At 47.7% G+C, this 20677-nt stretch overlaps 1 protein-coding gene across 2 annotated transcripts in view; it reads right to left on the reverse strand.

Moving 5' to 3' along the window:
• Window positions 1–20677, reverse strand: part of MROH1 (maestro heat like repeat family member 1) — a 77138-nt gene that overhangs the window by 36646 nt on the left and 19815 nt on the right. For both annotated transcript variants that reach the window (XM_036923118.2, XM_057497620.1), the window contains exons 7-11: window positions 19950–20101; window positions 19626–19766; window positions 19227–19319; window positions 15719–15797; window positions 15509–15622 (exon numbers count right to left, since the gene is read on the reverse strand). In XM_036923118.2, coding sequence (XP_036779013.2) covers window positions 15509–15622; window positions 15719–15797; window positions 19227–19319; window positions 19626–19766; window positions 19950–20101 — 579 coding nt within the window. The remainder of the gene's footprint in view (window positions 1–15508; window positions 15623–15718; window positions 15798–19226; window positions 19320–19625; window positions 19767–19949; window positions 20102–20677) is intronic.

Below are 20677 nucleotides of genomic sequence, written 5' to 3' on the forward strand. Positions count from 1 at the left end.
CCTCCCCAAGACCAAGGCCAGCAGCTGGGCACCACGGGGCCCACAGCTGTGTGGTCAGTGGTCTGGCCCCCGCGTGGGCCTCCACGTGGGGTGGGAGAGAGCACAGGGGCCAGAGTCCACCTACATCTCTCTGGGGCACAGATGGCTTTTTCCCCCAAATAACATTATCTTACTCAAATAAAAAGCTGTAAGGCTGGCAGTTTAGGGCAGCAGGTCAGAATGGGCTGAGTCAGGCAGGGCCCCAAGGGTGGGGAGACCGGTACAGTATCAGCATCGCGTGCAGGCTTGTTAAACCCAGAACAGCCCAATCAGCTCTGCATTCAGGAGCGCCGTGCCCTGGGAGCTGGTGGTCTGGGGACCCCACTCTGAGAACCAGCAGTGCCAGCCTTTGTTGCCTGGTATTCAGGTGGGGATCGAACTGACTATCAAGAAGTGGTGGTGAGATTAACAATAATGAAAACAAAGACGTGGGCACAGTGCAGGCTACTGTATGCGATGGTGCTTTCACTCCACACGACTCTGCCAGGGTGTCCACACGACACCTCACATGGGGGCCCGAGCAGCCCTGTGCCCAAGGCCGCTCTCCAGGGCGCTGGACCGCAAAACCAGATGCACACCAGCCAGAAAGTGTGTGGGCAGTGGTATAAAGGAGCAGGGGGCAGTGCAACACCTGCAGCTGAGCGCCTGCTGACTCCAGACCCAGCCGAGGCCGACTGCAGCTTCTGAGGCCGTCTCAGTGGCCCCATTATCGGGGAATACAGAAGACACACAATGGTGGTGAAGGCGACACGAGATTCAGGATTGTGAGCCAGGAGGCACAGGGGCAGGACGTGGCCCCCAAGGCCCAGACACGCAGCCGGACTCAGGTCTTCAGTATAGACAGACCCAGACAGATCACAGGCAGATCAAGAGAAAGGTGGGCAAAGGACTGGAATGAGCCCACAAGATGTGCAATACCACAGGGCGCCATCCCCACAACCAGGGAATGCAGGGACACCTGCCCAGAGGGCAGAGGTGACATCTGGGGCAAAGCCACCCGCCAGCAAGGACAGGAGTGCCTGGATGCACACAGGTGCTGGGGACACCGGCACACGACTGGTTGACAGCATGTGACACCTCTGACAGCCATGGGTCTGCAGCAAGTTCGTGCTGGTGAAGGCCCTGCAGCCCAGTCCGTACACTGTGGGGCGGCAAAACCAGCCAACACCCAGGGGCATGTTTTTGGCAGGTGGGTGGAGTGACAGCACTGTTCCAGCCACTGACCAGGACAAAGCAGCAGAAGTGAGCCAACAGCTGCTAACGCCACCACCTGGAGGGATGCCAAGCCTCCTGCCAGGTGACAAGGCAAAGGGAAGATATGGCAGCCAGACGCCCCTGCCAACCCAACCCGGGCACAGAGCTCGGAACTGCGTGCCTCCTTCCCCAGGCTTGTGGGAAGCGAGGCTGGTGGAAGGGAGGGAGGGTGACCTCGGCAGAGAGGCCAGGGGGGAGGGGAGGCCGGATTGAAACACCTTGCCAAGCCACACGTGTGCACTCTGAGGTGTCAGCTGGTTTTATATTCCCAAGAAAAAGTTAAAAAGATTATATGAACAATCCACTGGAACATGGATGCAGGCCAGGACTCAGGCCAAGGATTGACATGAATCCAGGTCCACATCTCTGAGGTTCAGAACAACAAACAAGTATGAAAAGCACAAAGTGAAAAATAAAATCTGCCATTGGCTGCCGTACAGGTGGTGATGTTTGACAAGTGGGGCCTTTCGTCCACTCCTCAAGTTTGTGTTGGGCCTACTGTCAGCCACACCCTAGAAGGTGCTGAGGACATGACACAGAGAGGGCAGATGTGGCCTTGCCCATAAGTAGCTATGTCCCAGTGGGAGAGACATCATAACCGGATAATAAAGATCATCACAAACTTTCATAAAATCATGAAAGGCATAAACAAGAGGCAAAGAAAACAGACTGACAATGGGGCACCCAGTCTGGAAGGGTGGGCAGGGCCCAGGGGTGCTTCTAAACAAGGGACATTTAAACTAAGACCCAAAGGAAGAGCAGGAGCTGGCCCAGCAGAGCGCAGGGCAAAGAGCATTCCGGGTGGAAACAGCCTCCCACATCAGGCTGCCTGAGTGACTGAGGTGGGTGTCACTGTGGCCAGAGCAGCTGGAGGAGACATTGGGGTCGGCGACAGGGAGGAGAAGCCGTGGTACCCACGGGCATCACTGCAGGGGATGACCTGGGATGCCTAACACCAAGACAGCCTAGTCAAATCATTAGACTTTAAAGAAAAAGAAAAAATCCTTTGGATATCTGAAAACAAAAAGAAAGAAACATAATTGGCATATCAGAGTATAGGAGATTAGATTGTGATCAAACATGGATGGCAATTCTGTATGCCAGATAAATACATATGCTCAGTTAAGTCTAAATTTCAGACAAACAACAGGTAACTTTTAGTACAAGAACGTTCCCATCGAACATTTGGGACATCCTGTTTGTTTGTGCTAAATCTGGCAACTCCATGACAGGAGAAAATGGAATAACACTGGACACTCAAAGAATGTGAACCAAGAATTTTATAACCAGCAAAACTGACATCAAGTATAAAAAGCACAAACTTTTATCAATAAGCAAGAAATCAAGGAGTATCTTCCTGTGAGCCCTTCCTGTGGAATTTCCAGAGAAATAGCTTCAGACAAGAGAATGAACAGAGATAAGGGCCTCTGGAAGGAGAGAAGCACGTATCTGTAAACACCTGGAGAACTAAGATCAAATGAGGCCAAGCAGGGCAGAGGGCAGCACAGACTGGCCACCTGCTCAGGATGTAGATGTGGCGCACAACCGTTAAAACAATGGGTGGGTAAGGAAAGCACATGTAAAATGTTTTTCATGATTTTTGCCATTTTATTGGTAATGGTGCCATCAGTGTCACTCCAGTGTCAGTCTTGTGTGTAACAGGAGATGAACTGAGTATGTCTGAGATGTTCTAAACCTGTCTGCTTGAGAGCCAGCCAGATCCTTGTACTGAAACAACACAGATGCAGGTATAAGAGAAAAAAACAGAAGTAAGAGCTCTGGAGCCTATGTTTAGAGTGGAAGTGTCAACACACACCACAAGTGCTCCATCTACCGGCGGACATTTCCAGGCCCGTCTACTAAAAAGGCCCCAGGACAGAGGCCACCTGGAAGGACAAGCACCCCTCATTCCAGATTGCTGTCTTGAAAGATAATTTCTCATTAATGAAAACAAGGGCTTTTTGGAGAAATGATGGATTCCAGCTCTGGAGCAGGAAGCACAGAAAATGAGCCTGAGACACCCACTGTCCGAGAGCAGAGGGCAGAGGTCAGAGGGCTCGGGACCTGAAGGGACTCCTACTGCACAAGGCTGATATAATTTGAGCTTCAATAATGGTAACAACTGTAATGAACTGAAATCCACCAAACACGTCTAAATCTGTAAGACTTTAGGATTTTTTTTAAAGAGAAATGGTCACATTTAGACGATGACAGGGAAGCAATCTATTATCTTGAAAGCTGACAAATAAAGCCAAAGAACCAATGACTGGTCCCACCTCCCTCACAGGAGCCGCACTTCCGAGGAGAATCTCCTTATGGAGGTATTTCAATTAACCAATGAAAAGGAAACTGTAGAACCAGAGCATCACCAAAATGCCTGCAGCCACTGAGCATCAAGGCCGCCAGGGTCTCAGGAGAGAGAAACCAGATGACGTGTGCCTCCCATCATCCACAAAAGACGCGGACCTGAGTCTGAGCCTCCCTGAATTCAGGTGGAGGGAAGCACGTCGCCCTGTACCTTGCGAGGAGCAGCCAGCTGGGAAACCCCAGGGCGCATGGCCAGGTTCCTCTGCAGATAGATTACAAGACAAGGAGGATACTGGCTTAAAGACGGTGGTGAGAAGCGAGACAGAAACCTCCTCCCCAAACCACACATAATATGAAAATGTATCAGATACAGCGAGTCCAGAAAGAGTGACTGGAAAGAAGACCGACAGACTGCCTACATCTGCGGAAAAGAGAAGATCCTATGGGAAAGGGTAAAGTAGCAAAGTCACAATCTGACAGGACTCAAGCCCTCCCCCTGCCCCAGATCACTGGCAGGAGGAAGAGAAATGGAGCAGGGAGGGGGTAGAAGCCTAGGACTGCTGGACACCCAGCCCTGGAGGTCTGCTCCGGGAGCACAAATCCATATAACATGGTGCTCTGGAGATCAGTGGGGTTGGAAAGCAAAGACAAGCAGAACACTCGGAGAGACTGAGGTTCCAGCTGCCTGTGGAGAATAGGTACCAACAACCGGCCACTCCAGGGCAGAAGAAACACAGGCATTTTGAAAGACTTCCCAACAGCAAGAGGACTCCTAAAGGGGCAAGGATACACAGAGCTTGCTCCTCAGGAGAAGGACCAGATGAGCAAAATGGTCCCGGCACACTCAGCGCAGCAGGTTGGGAATTTTTCAGAGCTTCAGGCGCTCCATCCCCCTGGCTAGCAAGGCAGCTCCAAGGCCCCGAACAGTGACACACAGCCTGCCTCTCCTTCCCCCCAGCTGGCACCAGGTCACAAACCTGCTGCCCCCGCCATTGCACAAGGCCAGCCAGAGGGTGGCTCCACCTAGGGCACTACAGGGGCAGAGTTACGCGCTCAGCCCACTGGCCCTGGCAGTGGAGGCAGGCACTGCAGCTGGGAAGCAGGAAAGAGCTGTTTCCTCCCAGAAGGCACTGGTGCTGCTCAACTGCAAACCCCACCACTGATCCAGGTGCGGGGCAGCTCCAGACAGTGGAGCTTATGGGCACTAGAGGGCGCCACTTACACAAAGCTATTATTATTCCATACGAATCAATACAAATATGAAACGGCAAAAATACCTGGAACACACCAAAATCCCTCAAACACCAGAGAGAGGGCTAAGTGAAACTGAAATCACCAATTTTCCTGATAAAGATTTCAAAATCATACACATGTTCCCAGAACTATAGAAAAATAGTCAAGCCCTCAAGGAGGAATTCAAGAGATAGAAACTTTGAAACACACAGTATCTGAAATGAAACATAAAATGGAGGGATTTAAAACCAGATTACATGAGGTAGAGGAGATGGTAAATGAAACGAATTAGAGTACAGGAATACAAAGAAACTGAGGCACAGAGAGTAAAAAGGATCTCTAGGAATGAAAAAATATTGAGAGAAGTATGTGACAAATCCAAACAGAACAATATTTGCATTATAGGGGTACCAGAAGAAGAAGAGAGAGAGAAAAGGGATAAAAAGTGTCTTTGAAGAAATAATTGCTGAAAACTTCCCCAAAGTGGGGAAGGAAATAGTCTCTCAGACCATGGAAGTGAACAGATCTCCCAACACAAGGGACCCAAGAAAGACAACACCAAGACATGTAATAATTAAAATGGCAAAGATCAAGGACAAGAACAGAGTATTAAAAACAGCCAGAGAGAGAAAAAAGATCACATACAAAGGAAAACCTATCAGGCTATCATCAGACGTCTCCCTACAAAACTTACAGGTCAGAAGGGAGTGGCATGATATATTTAATGCAACAAAACAGAAGGGCCTTGAACCAAGAATACTGTATCCAGCATGACCATCATTTAAATTTGAAGCAGGGATTAAACAATTTCCAGATAATCAAAAGCTGAGGGAATTTACCTCCCACAAGCCATCTCTACAGTGTATTTTGGAGGAACTGCTATAGATGGAAGTGCTCCTGAGGCTAAATAGCTGTCACCAAAGAAAATAAAACCACATAAAGGAAGTAGACCAATTAATTACTAAGCAAATCCAAAATTAAATCAACTACCCACAAAGTCAGTCAAGGGATACAGAAAAAGTACAGAATATGACAGCTAATATATAAAGAGTGGAGGAGGAAGAAAAAGAAGGGAAGAAAAAATAAAGAACCTTTAGATTGTGTTTGAAATAGCATACTAAGCTAGTTAAGTTAGACTGTTAGATAGTAAAGAAGCTGCCCTTCAACCTTTAGTGACCTTGAATCTAAAGCCTGTAATGGAAATAAGCACATATGTATCGATAATCACCCTAAATGTAAATGTTCTAAATGTACCAATCAAAAGACATAGAGTCACTGAATGGATAAAAAAACAAGACCCACCTATATGATGCCTACAAGAGACTCACTTCAAACCCAAAGACGTAAACACACTAAAAGTGAAGGGATGGAAAAATGTATTTCATGCAACTAATAGGGAGAAAAAAGCAGGAGTTGCATGCAGTACTTGTATCAGACAAAACAGACTTCAAAACAAAGAAAGTAACAAGACACAAAGAAGGACATTACATAATGATAAAGGGGTCAATCCAACAAGAGGATATAACAATTATAAATACCTATGCACCAAACACAGGATCACCTACATATGTGAAACAAGTACTAACAGAATTAAAGGGGGAAATAGAATGCCATGCATTCTTTTTAGGAGACTTCAACACACCACTCACTCCAAAGGACAAAGCAGCCAGATAGAAAATAAGTAAGGAGACACAGGCACTGAACAACACAGTAGAGCAGATGAACCTAACAGACATCTACAGGACACTCCACCCAAAAGCAGCAGGATACATATTCTTCTCAAGTGCACATGGAACATTTTCAAGAACAGAGCATACAGTAGTAGGCCACAAAAAGGGGTTCAGGAAGTTCAGAAGGATTGAAATTGTACCAATCAGATTCTCAGACCACAAAGGTATGAAACTAGAAATAAATTTTGCACAGAAAACAAAAAAGGCCACAAACACATGGAGGCTTAACAACATGCTCCTAAATAATCAATGAATTAATGACCAAATAAAAACAGAGATCAAGAAATATATGGAGACAAATAGAAACAATAACTCAACCCTGCAAAATCTGTGGGACGCAGTGAAGGCCATGGTAAGAGGGAAGTATACTACAATATACAGGCCTACCTCAAGAAAGAAGAACAATCCCAAATGAACAGTCTAAACTTACAATTAATGAAACTAGAAAAAGAAGAAAAAATGAGCCCAAAGTCAGTAGAAGGAGGGACAGAATAAAGATCAAAAGCAGAAATAAATAAAATTGAGAAGAATAAAACATTAGAAAGAATCTATGAAAGCAGGAGCTGGTTTTTTGAGAAAATTAACGAAATAGATAAACCCATAACCAGACTTCTCAAGAAATGAAGAGGGTCTGCACACATAAACAGAATCAGAAATGAGAAAGGAAATATCAATATGGACACCACAGAAATACAAAGAATTATTAGAGAGTACTATGAATAATTATATGCTAACAGATTGGATAGCCTAGAAGAAATGGGCATCTTTCTAAAAAAACACAACCTTCCAAGGCTGACCCAGGAAGAAATAGAAAATCTAAATAGACAAATTACCAGCAAAGAAACTGAATTGGTAATCAAAAAACTACCTAAGAACAAACCCCCTGGAACAGATGGTTTCACTGCTGAATTTTATCAAACATTTAGTGAACACCAAAATCCATCCTCCTTAGAGTTTTCCAAAAAGTAGAAGAGGAGGGAATACTCCCAAACTCATTCTATGAGGTCAACATCACTCTAATACCAAAACTAGGCAAAGACACCACAAAAAAAGAAAACTACAGACCAATATCCCTGATGAACATAGATGCAAAAATACTCAACAAAATATTAGCAAACTGAATTCAAAAATACGTCAAAAAGATCATCCATCATGATCAAGTAGGATTTATTCCAGGGACACAAGGATGGGACAACATTTGAAAATCCATCAACATCATCCACCACATCAACAAAAAGGACAAAAACCACACAATCATCTCCATAGATGCTGAAATGGCATTTGACAAAATTCAACATCCATTCATGATAAAAACTCTGATCAAAATGGGTACAGAGGGCAAGTACTTCAACACAATAAAGGCCATATATGACAAACCCACAGCCAACATTATACTTAACAGTGAGAAGCTGAAAGCTTTTCCTTTAAGATTGGGAACAAGACAGGGATGCCCACTCTCCCCACTTTTATTCAACATAGTACTGGAGGTCCTAGTCACAGCAATTAGACAAAACAAAGAAATAAAAGCCATCCAGATTGGCAAGGAAGAAGTCAAACTGTCCTTGTTCACAGACAACATGATACTGTACATTAAAAACCCAAAAGAATCCACTCCAAAACTACTAAATCTAATATCTGAATTCAGCAGTTGTGGGATACAAAATTAATACACAGAAATATGTTGCATTCCTATACACTAACAATGAACTAGCATAAAGAGAATTCAGGAAAACAATTGCATTCACAAGTGCATCAAAAAGAATAAAATACCTAGGAATAAACCTAACCAAGGAAGTGAAAGACAGACCTATACCCGGAAAACTACAAGACACTCTTAAGAGAGATTAGAGAAGACACTAATAAATGGAAATTCATCCCATGCTCTTGGCTAGGAAGAAGTATTATTGTCAAAATGGCCATCCTGCTTAAAGCAATCTACAGATTCAATGCAATCCCTATTAAAATACCTACAGCATTCTTCAATGAATCAGAGCAAACAGTTCTAAAATTCATATGGAACCACAAAAGACCATGAATAGCCAAAGCAATCCTGAGAAGGAAGAATAAAGCAGGGGGGATCTCGCTTCCCAACTTCAAGCTCTACTAGAAAGCCACAGTAATCAAGACAATTTGGTACTGGCACCAGAACAGACCCACAGATCAATGGAACACAATAAGAGAGCTCAGATATAAACCCAAGCATATGTGGTCAATTAATATATGATAAAGGAGCCATGGATATACAATGGGGAAATGACAGCCTCTTCAACAGATGGTGTTGGCAAAACTGGACAGTTACATGCAAGTGAATGAAATTGGATCATTGTCTAACCCCACACACAAAAGTAAACTAAAAATGGATCAAAGACTGTTCAAAGTATTACTGTTATAGCTAGAATAATATCTAGCATATTTATTACTTTGTTTTCTATTTGTTGCCCTTGGTCTTTATTCCCATTTTTGTCTTCCACCTGTTTTATGCCTTTTGTGATTTAATGAAGCCTTTTATATGTTTCCATTTCTCTCTTCCTTCTTAGCATATCAGTTATACTTCCTTTTTCATTGTTTGAGTGGTTACCTTAAAGTATATAAAACACATTTACCTCTAATACAAGTCCACTTTAAATAACACTATACCACTTCACAGGTAGTGTGAGTAGTTTATAATAACAAAGTAATCCTAATTCTTTCATTACATTTGTTGTATACATGAGCATAAGCATACATAGGCATACATAATAAAAAAAATGAATCAAAGACCTGAATGTAAGTCATGAAACCATAAAACTCTTAGAAAAAAACATAGGCGACAATCTCTTGGACATAAACATGAGCGACTTCTTCATGAACATATCTCCCCAGGCAAGGGAAACAAAAGCAAAAATGAACAAGTGGGACTATATCAAGCTGAAAAGCTTCTGTACAGCAAAGGACACCACCAATAGAACAAAAAGACATCCTACAGTATGGGAGAATATATTCATAAATGACAGATCCGATAAGGGGCTGACATCCAAATTATATAAAGAGCTCACGCACCTCAACAAACAAAAAGCAAATAAGCCAATTAAAAAATGGGCAGAGGAGCTGAACAGACACTTCTCCAAAGAAGAAATTCAGATGGCCAACATACATAAGAAAAGATGCTCCACATCACTAATTATCAGGGAAATGCAAATTAAAACCACAATGAGATATCACGTCACACCAGTCAGGATGGCCAACACCCAAAAGACAAGGAACAACAAATGCTGGCGAGGATGTGGAGAAAGGGGAACCCTCCTACACTGCTGGTGGGAATATACATTAGTTCAACCATTGTGGAAAGCAGTATGGAGGTTCCTCAAAATGCTCAAAATAGAAATACCATTTGACTCAGTAATTCCACTTCTAGGAATTTACCCTAAGAATGCAGCACTCCAGTTTGAAAAAGACAGATGCACCCCTACGTTTATCGCAGCACTATTTACAATAGTCAAGATATGGAAGGAACCTAAGCATCCATCAGTAGATGAATGGATAAAGAAGATGTGGTATATATACACAATGGAATACCATTCAGCCATAAGAAGAAAACAAATCCTACCATTTGCAACAACATGGATGGAGCTAGAGGGTATTATGCTCAGTGAAATAAGCCAGGCGGAGAAAGACAAGTACCAAATGATTTCACTCATCTGTGGAGTAAAAGAACAAAGCAAAACTGAAGGAACGAAACAGTAGCGGACTCACAGACTCCAAGAAGGGAATAGTGGTTACCAAAGGGGAGGGGTGCAGGAGGGCGGGTGGGGTGGGAGGATTGAGGGGCATTATGATTGACATACATGGTGTGTGCGGGATCACAGGGAAGAAGCTGTAACACAGAGAAGTATTGACTCTGCGGCATCTTGCTATGCCAATGGACAGTGACTGGTCGGGTGTGTGTAGGGGACTTGATAATATGGGTTGAATGTAGTGACGACAATGTTGCTTATGTGAAATCTTCGTAAGAGTGTACATTAGTGATACCTTAATAAAAAAAATTACAATGGAAGGAAAGGAATGGCGGGGTACCTGTAATGTTAAAGAGACTTAAATATGGGGAGTTGTTGTTCAGTGGGGATAGAGTTTCAGTTTTGTGAGATGAGGAGCCCTGGAGATGGCGGCCCAGCACTGTGCACTGACATACCACACTGTGCGCCTCAGAGTGGTCAGGGTGGTATATTTTATGTTATGCGTATTTTGCTACATTATAAACAACAAATAAAATCACCAATGGCTGAACCTCAAAAAAAAGGAGAGACATATACATGTCACTTTTTAAAGGGGATGACTAAATTATAGCACCTCAGGGATGTACACCCGGTTGATAAAACTATAAACCTCAAGGAAGTGGTTAGTGTGAAATCAGCATCTCTTACTGACTGGGCGGGTGAAGGGGTAACGACTGGGACAGGGTGCAGGCAAGCGGCTCCTGGAGTGGCAAGTTCAAGACCAGGGATCTGGTGCAGCTATAAAGGTGTTTGTCTCAGAATGAGGCATTAAGCCACTCATCTGTTCTGTGTGGTTTGTGCCAGTGATTCGTCTTACAATAAAAAGATCTTTCTAATGGAGATGAACCATCCTGAAGAACAAGCTGAAGAATGATCTCTAACAGATCTACAGACTTACTAGAAAGTCACAAGAATTCAGAGGGTGGTACTGGCATAAGCAGATCAGTGGAACAGAGCAGAGTCCTGAAACGTACCTGCTGATAAATATTGTTATGGGCTGAACTGTGTCTCCCTATGTTCATATGCTGGAGTCCTAACCCCCAGGACCTCAGAATGTAATTTTATTTGGAAACAGGGTCATTGCAGATGTAGTTGGTTAATTCGGGATGAAATCACACTGGAATAGGGTGGGCCTTTAATCCAATACTACTGGTGTCCTTATAAAAAGGGAGAATTTGGACAGGCACCCAGGGAGGCACCTGCAGAGACAAAGATGAAGGCAGAGATCAGGATGATGTCTCCACATGCCAAGGAGCAGCAAGGATTGCCAGCAGGGGCTAACCCTGCTGACTCTCTAGCCTTAGGCACACAGATTCCAGAACAGTAACACGTAAATTTCTATTGCTCAAGCCACCGAGTTGGTGATACTTTGTTAAGGTGGCCCTAGCAGACTAACACATACGGTGTTAGTCCATATGTGATTTCACTTTCACGCCTGATTTCCTACCGAGCACTAAAGCAGTTTGGTGGGGAAAGGGAAAGTCTTTCCAAACCGTGATGCTGGAACCACTGTGTCCGTACAACTCCCTACATCTCACGCCATACCCCCAAATTAATTAAAAATGAATCACAGAACTAAATGTGGAAGTTCAAACAAGAAAACAGAGAACCTCATGACTCCTAGGAAGGCAAAGGTTTCCTAGATATAAGGCACTAACCACAAAGGAATATATATCTCTATTTATATGTGTCTGACAAAGAGCTTTAAAAAAGATAACAAAAAATCCAATTTAAAAATTGACAACAGTTTTGAAAAGGAAACTCGTTCACACAAAAAGGTATCTGATGATCAGTAAGCATATGAAAAGATGCTTAACTGATTTACTCATTAGGAAAATTCAAATTAAATCCATGGTAAGATACCACTACACAACCACTAATATGATTAGAATTTAAAAGACTGACAATGTCAAGGTCGGTGAGCATGTAAACAGAATGACTACTCAGCAGAAACATTCAGCATTTTCTGATACTATCACACATACCGACCCTACAGCCCAGTGAGCGCACGCCTGGAGCGGTGGGGTAAGTGCCGACAGACTGACCCACGTGACGGCAGCAGCTTCCTTCATGACTGTTCAAACTGCAAACAGCCCAAATGTCCACGAACAAGAAAATGAACCTTTTATTTATAAAATGTAATGGAATACAACTCAGCAATAAAAATGGATGAACTGATACAGAGAACAACACACATGAATCTCAAAAATATGCTTAGCGAAAGGAGACAGACACAAAAGTTACCTACTATAGTGAATTCATTTAGATGAAATTCAAAAACAGGCATAGATTTATTGTGAAAGAAGTCAGAAAAGTGGTAGGGGTATAGCTGTTGTCTGAAAATAAGTACAAGGAGGGTTTTTGGAAACAATGGTCGTATGAGTGTAAATGTGGAATATGTCACCAAGTTGTATACTTAATATTTGTGCATTTTACTGAATGTAACTTATTCTCAATACTAGAAAATGAAAATCTGGAAAGAAATACACACATGCACACACAAGAGACCAAAAAACTTTAAAATATTTGATTTAAGAGGCATAGAAGACAGGTAAAGTTGAACAACACACATATAACCAGGAATCCAAAGGGGTATTTTGAAGCAGTAGAATATTGAAATATTGTAATTTTAAAAAATTCCTGAGATAAAACAAGATTTGATGCTACATGTTGAAAGGGCACCCCACATAACTGGGGAAAATATCACCCAGAACAGCTAACACAGTCAGTAAAATTTCTGGATTTAGAATAAGGGAGTAAAAATCCTTTTAGCATCTAAGCAAAAAAGACTAAATCATTATAAGGAAAATCAGACTATCACGAGATTTTTCAATAACAATAATTGATGCTAGGAGACAATAAAGCAACATATTAAGATAGTTTAGGAAAGAAAATAAGAGGCAAGAATTTTACATGCACCCGTTTTTGAGTGGAAAGGTACAGGAATGCCCCTGGACCGCAGTGCAGAGGACTGAGCACACTGCCTTCGGGGCCTGGAGGAATCCAACCAAGATCCCGACTTTAATCATACCATGATGTTTTCATTCAAAATTTGAGGACTTCTGAAAACAACAGGGCTTGGTTCACTGCAAGCTGGGTTTGCCCTGTGATCATTTAAAGGCCGGAGGTGCTCCTGGGCCTCACCGAGCCTTACAGTCTCACCTACAGGACGGACAGTAAGAGCGCCTTCCATGGGTGCCCAGGAGGCTTACCGGAGCTCAGACACACGCACAGTGGCCCACACACGGCTGGTCCTTGGGACACAGCAGCTCCCACGACGAGCGAGGCCTGCAGCGGGGAGGGGGCACCCTGGTGGAGACGGCCCCCCACCCCAGGAGGAAGGCTGTAGTACCCATCTGCTGGAGCACCTCAACTTACACAGTGTCAGTTATATATCAATAAAGTTGAACAAAAAGGTAATCTGGTTGCTACTAAGGAAAAAAATGTTTTAAGAACAAGTAATTTCTCATTGTAAATAAAAATAAATATATTTTAAAATTTTATAAAACCTGCAGAGATACCATAATACACCCACCAAAAAGGCTAAAATTAATGACTGACAGGTATTGGCAAGACCTCAAAGTAGTGACACTCACTGCTGCGTGTGAATACAAGATGTGGGTCCAGACTGGGGAATAAACAGCTCTGCTGGAAGGTAAGTGGGTTTACCTGCTGAACTTGAGCACAGCATGCCTTGACCCCAAATCCTACCCTAGGCGTATGCTCCACTGCACAGCACAGGGAAGTCCGCAGTAGCACCGTGCACACGAGCAACCCGTGGCGGCCCTTCGCCATCGCCAGCACAGCGGACACCCAGCACAGGACACGAGGAGTGTCCCAGAGAGGAGCACAGCCCACCCTGAGTGCGTGGGCCTCGCCAGCAAGGCCCGAGGCTGGCAGCCAGTCCACACTCAGCATGGGGCCTCTCGGGGACTCCCATGTGGGGCCTCCCTGTGGGGGTGGCTGTTAGCCTTCAAGTCCACAACAGGCAATGGACACGTGTCTCATTTTGTGCTGACTCACTGAGCTGAACAGCTAAAAGTGTGCATCTTCTGTATGTTAATGAAAACAAGGAATGGACGGAGCCACCTGTGGGGGCCCTGAAGCTCTAAGATGTCCTAGAGAGTGCCAAGGCATGCCGCAGCTAGGTCGTCGGTCAGGGAGAAACCTCTCTGTTTGCATGTGCACCTACGTGTGAGTGTGCGGGCCCTCGAGGAGCACAGGAGGAGGGAAGCCGGTGAGACCGAGGGCCCCGGAGACAGGACGTGAGGGCTGGAGGGAAGGCGAGCTCGGTCAGCCGCATAAAAGTCTCAGACTTTGGATGCGTATCAGCAACTCTGACAAAAGTCAGTGAGCAAACGAAGGCCAGTCTGCGCTGGCCGGAACCCACACAGCGAGTCCCGCCCAGGGCCCCGGGAGCACGCGGCTGTGCGGGGCCACCTGCTTGCCACCTCCCCAGCCCCTGCCCCGGGCCCAGGCTGTCTGTGGCCCGCACTGACCCCCGGTGACCTCACAGGGCAGCGGTCCACACACCTGCTTTTTAAAGGGCCAGACACAGTGTCTTAGGCTTTGAGGGCCACACGTGGTCTCTGTCACACGCTCTTCACTTTTACATATAAACATGGAAAACCACTCTTGGCTTGCAGGCTGTACAAAGGCAGGCTTGCAGGCCCAACATGGCCACAGCCGTTGCCTATGGAACAACAGCCACCAAGAAATACAAACTCAGGTGTGAAAGACACTCAGCATTATTACTGGTTTAATCAAACCCAGGAGCACAAACCCCTCCACCCAAAGGCGAGGTTCCCATCACAATGCACACTGAGGGCCATTCTGCAGAGAAAGCGGCATGGACTCCAAGAAGGCCTGTGCCTAAGAGGCAGCCAGGCAATGTGCCCCTCCACCCAACCCAGGGGGCAGCTGTGGCCACAGCGTGGGATGAGCCCACTGGGCCCCAATGCCCAGGGCACATGGTGAACGCCCGGCCGGGGTCCAGGAGAGGCACCCAGCTGCCAAGGCAAGTGTCACAGATGTTGGCCGGTGGGCAGACCCTACTAATCCTGCAGCTTTCAGAAAGTTTGGGATTTGACAAAATAGAAAGTTGGGAATTTTTAAAAAGATTTGAATGCTCCTTTTCCCCTAAAAAACTAAGATTCCTGCCTAGTCCAAGCACTGCCCCATGCGGGCACTCACCAGCCGAGTTGATGATGTGCCTCACAGCCTGCAAGGTACCCACGCGGGTCCTCTCACCACTGGCGTCCAGCTTAGGCAGCAGGAAGGCCAGCAGACGGTCAGGCGAGCAGCAGGCTGCAGGGTAAGGACGTATCAGGATGCTGCTGGTCGCCACCTGCCCCGAGCTCCCCCCTCAGCACCCAGGCCTCTGGGCCCCCGTGGGGCACGTACCCAGCACTGTGAAGCAGCGCAGTACTGCCTTCTGGTTGCTCGTCCCCAGGGGGCTTGATGACTCCACAGGCACACAGATCTGCTCCAGGGCACAGAGGACGGTGGTTATTGGGGAAGGCACTGCCACCCCGGGGCCTGGCTGGGTGGCAGGGAAGGGCGTGCCCCCCAGCAGGCAGCAGGGCCTCCTCACCTGGCTGCAGGGAGGCCCTGGTCGGTGAACGCAGGCACACCCTTGCCATCTGGGGGAGGAGCAGCTGGCCTCACATCACAAGGGAAGAGTCTGGACCCCTTCTCCACCCTCCCTTCCACCAAAACCCAGGAGGAACGATTCCCAAGAGACACTCTTTTATGAGAAAGGAGGCTGTTTCCCCCTGTACTGACACACTCTTGGGCACAGGCTGGACACCACTAATCTCTACATTACAGAAAGCCCTTATTGGTCAAAGTAAAAAAAATCCTGAGGCTGTTGGCAGATGTGTCTCTGGGCCCCAGTGCCCCTCAGCAGAAGACACAGAAGCCCCCACTCACCAGGGGCTGAACTCTGGGAGAGCCGCCCATCCCCTGCCCCTCAGAGGCACAGCGAAGGGCACCAGCAGGGCCTCTGCACCAAGGGCTCTAAGGCAGCTCCTCAGTGGGGCGCCTTGTGAAGCCACAGTGCAGAGCAAGTCCCCAGAACCCAGGCTGTGCCTCAGCCTGGACTCTGCCAGATCTCAGAGAACCATGGGGCAGCCGGTGAGGTGGGTAGGGAAGTGCTGGCCCCAGGGCTCTGCTCCGAGTTCCCAGGTAGCTCCTTGGCATTCCCACAGTAAAGCCCTAACAGAATCAGAAAAGGCACCATGACCTCCCGCCCACTCCCTCGGGTCACTCGCTCTGGGGAAGCCAGCTGCCACATGAGGAGGACACGCCAGCTGCCCTCTGCAGAGCCACTGGCAAGGAGCTGAGGCCTCCAGCCAGCAGCCACGGGGGGCACCGAGGAAGCAAACCCCGCTTGTGGCCACAGGGGACCCTGAGCCAGAACCACCCTGCAGAGCTGTCCCTGGACTCCTGACCCACAGGCACTGAGAGATAATAAATGGTTGTTGTTCTGAGGTGCTAAGTCTTAGAGTAATTATTTACACAGAAATAGATAGTTAATGCAAATGGGTAGCCATCTAGAAAAAAATTTAAAAATCACTTTCCACAAAATAAATTCCAGATGAATTAAACAATAAAAATATAGGGGAAAATGGGAGAACCTGAAAAATTGCAGAATTTGGAAGTTTTTTTCTAAGTATAGCAAAACCTGAATTGTAATATAAAAGGTGAATGAATGATGCAAGAGGTAAATAATTTTGCATGGCAAAAGATATCATAAACAGAGCTGGCAAACGACAAACTGGGGATAAAGACTTATACATGTATGATGTGAGACTATGAATGACTGCTGCAGGTAAGCATGAAATAAACCTGACACGCAACAGAAAAACACAAGGGCAGCTCTGAGAAAAGGAAACATCACTTGTTCATCTTGTCAGCCCCATTAGTTCCCTTTCAAGCCCCTTCTCCAGGCCCAACCCACCCATTCTTTGCATGGGCACAGATCCACGCAGCACCGAGTGAATGGCAGCGTTCTGCCATGCTCAAGCCTCTCTGCTACATCTCAGAGTTGTGAACCTTTCCTCCGTAGAGGTTTTAGGCATTCTTGATTCCGCTAATTCCCAGACACTTCATAGTAAGTTTCTGTTGCTGTTATAAATGGTATTTTTTGTGTACTTCCTAGTTGGTCAATATAGGTGGAGAAAAATGCTCATTTTTATAGGTTGGTCTTGCTAAGAGGCAACGTTGCTGCACTTCCTAGTTCTAACGTGCTCATTCCCTTCATTCATGAGTGAATTTGTAAGGGAGCCAATCATCCATGAAACAAGTATTTATTGAGTGCTTACCAGTGATAGGTAGTATTCTAGGTGCTGAGACATAGCAGTGAACGCAGCACCCATCCCAGCCGGAGGGAGGCGAGCGGCAGTGAGCCATGGAGGGCACGGAAACAAGGCTAGCGCCATGCAGTGACCGACTGCCGCACATCCACGCACCTCCCATTTCTGCTTCTCTCCTTATAAAGCTGGCCCTGTGAGAATGGGGGTTCCTCCTGCTCTTGACCCTAATGGGATAGTGCCTATTTCCCATTCACTAAGACTCATCCTGAGGATTTGGGTATTCAAACTTTAGCAAGTTAAAGAAGTTCCTTCCCAATCCTAGTTGCTAAAGAGTTTTAATGAACTTCATCAAAAGCTTTTCTGCATCAGTAGAGATCAGAGGACATTTTCCCTAATCTTTTTCACCATGATGCACACTGATAGCTCAGCGCTGCTCAAGTGTACATGCCGGAGCTGAGCCCTGCCGGGTGGTGTGTTTTCTGAATATGGTCCTGGGTCAGTGAGCTTTCCTGTGTACCAGGTGCCCACATCTATCCTCATAATTGTGTCGCTACTGCATGGCCCTGACCCAGGCTCACAGAAGCAATGAGGCAACTCAGGATCATTCTGTGGTTTCCAGACTCACCAATATAGGACAGAACTTCATTGTTCTCTTAGTTTGGTAAAACACAGACTTTAAAGCACGTGGGTCCTGGCTTTGTTTTAAGGAAGGAAGGTCTTGGAATACTATTCCCATTTCTTTAGTGGTTTGGTCAAGTTCTCTATTTCTTTTGCCAGTTTTGACAGGTTTTTTCCAGGAATCTATCCATTTCACAGTTTTTTTAGTTCATCACCATTGCTCACAACACTCAGATTTCTGTTGAAGTTCTCTGACTATAGCCCCCACCGGCCCCTCACTGGGACCTAGAATCCCAAAGGCACAGCCTGTGTACAGCCTGTACAAGGGTCCACGGGTCTGCAGGGCCAGACTGACATACTGGTGGGAGTGGCAGGGCCCACGTGCCCAGAGAGGCCCCAGGAGTGGAACAAAGAAGTAAATCCAATCCCTTGCTTCTCTTCCGTGGGCAGGACTCCTGTCCCCATTGCCATCTCCCTGACCTTGACACCTCCCACCAGGCTCGGGGGCGGGGGTTGCACGGCTGAGGCCCCGTCCGAAGCCCCTTCACAGGTAGTCCCCAGGTCCCAGCCTCTAGGCCCCTCCTCCAGTGGCTGCCCAGCCTGGGCTCATCCCTCGGGGACCCACCCACAGTGCAGGTGCCCCCAGTGCTGTCTCAGGTTGCCCCTGCCCTGCTGGCCACCCACTCCTGCCACCTCCATGCGGGAGGGCCCCTGTGTCACACTGTGAGCGCCGTTGCTGGGCAACGACATGGCTCTGTCACCGAGAGGTGCACCTACACAGCTCGCGATGCCTGTGGTCAGCCGTCCGTGGCTGACACCCCACCCATGTCTTGCTCCCTGCCTCCCTCAGTGGGCACCTGGTGGTTCCAAGCCAGGCAGCACCGGGACACCCCACCTGCCCCCAGCGTGCTCCCCTGATGGTGAGCCCACTGTCCCCCCAAGAAGTCCCCACCCCTCCACCTCCTGCCCCAGCCCACCTGAGAGTGCAGAGCGGCCAGCAGCGAGTCGAGCTGGACCTCCAGCGTGCGGCTGCCCATGCTCATGGCTGCATCAAGGATCTGGCTCAGGCTCTGCTTGCAGCAGCGAGGAGGAGGGGGTGGTCAGTGCCATCTCGAACCCCCGCCCCATCCCAACTGAACATGAGTGCCACACGGACCCGACCCTGGACCCCACACCGGGGCTCAAATGAGGAAGCCCCACCTCTGTCTCTAGGATTCAGAGCTGGGCATGAGGAAGGGGCGCCACGAGCCACGTGGTGCAGGTACCCAGCTCTGCCCGGCGCAGGGTCAGGGTCCCACCCAGCACAGAATCTGAACCGTCCTCTCAGGGCCACCGCTGCAGGGAGGTGAGAGCAGACACAGGCCTCCAGTGCGAACCTTAGACACGTGGAAGGTCTCAGCATGCTTTTTGTAGAGCGCGAGGACTCCGGGCAAGAGCCTGGGAAGCTGCTCCTCCAGCTTCTCGCCTGGTAGCAGGTGGCTCATGGTCCCCAGGGCCTCCACTACCGCAAGCCGGAGCTGGAAGGGGACAGTGACCCCACGAACACATCCACACCGGCAGTGCGCTCATGGGCGGCCAGGCAGAAGGCAAGAGCCTGTCAGAACTGTGTAGACAGATGACACCACCCCCTTCCTCCGAGAGCCTGTGGCCCGGGCACCCCAAGGTGAGTCCGCAGGGCCCTGTGGGATGGCAGGCCATACCTTGGCTTCACGGCTCTGCAGCCAGTGGTGAGAGAGGACGTCATAGGCACCAGAGATGTCAGCGGCGAAGGTGTCCTTCCTGACTGTGGGGTCCGGGGCTTGGTCCAGGTTGGCCAGATACTCCAGAATGCTCTCGCTGAAACGCTGCAGAGCTAGTGACCGACAGCAGTGAGGCTGCCAGCCAGCAGCCACAGACTCACAAGCAACAGCCTGCGCCCCGTGGCCTCCGCTTCTAGAATCCCACGCCAGCCTGCAAGGCGCCCCCTGAGCACACTCAGCACGTGCAGGACTCCAGAACCACACTGGGGCAGGCGGCACTCCCCCTAAACTCAAGCCCTGCCCAGAGCCTCAGAGTGCGATCTTTCCTGGCAATAGCCTTGGCAGCATTATCAGCAGATATGGGGTCCGAGAGGGGTGGGGTGGCCCTAACGTCAGCAAGACCAAGCTCTGACGAGAGGACACAGAGAGGAGGCGGGTGGGGGACAGCGGCAGGGTGGACGAGGTGATGTAGCCTCCAGCCAGACGCCAGGCTGAGGCAGGTGGCTTACAGAATAAAGGCCCCCTCTGAGTCCCCGAAAAGAAACCAAGCTGGACAACACCTAGACCTTGGATGCCTGGCTTCCCACACTGCCAGAGAATAGTCCTGCTGCTTGAAGCAGCCCCAGCCTGTGGCACTGTCACAGCAGCCCTAGGAAACCAGCACAGGCCCAGCCTCCACAAAACCCCTG

The sequence above is a fragment of the Manis pentadactyla genome, chromosome 3 (genome assembly GCF_030020395.1).
Source record: "Manis pentadactyla isolate mManPen7 chromosome 3, mManPen7.hap1, whole genome shotgun sequence".
Taxonomy (NCBI): Eukaryota; Metazoa; Chordata; class Mammalia; order Pholidota; family Manidae; genus Manis; species Manis pentadactyla.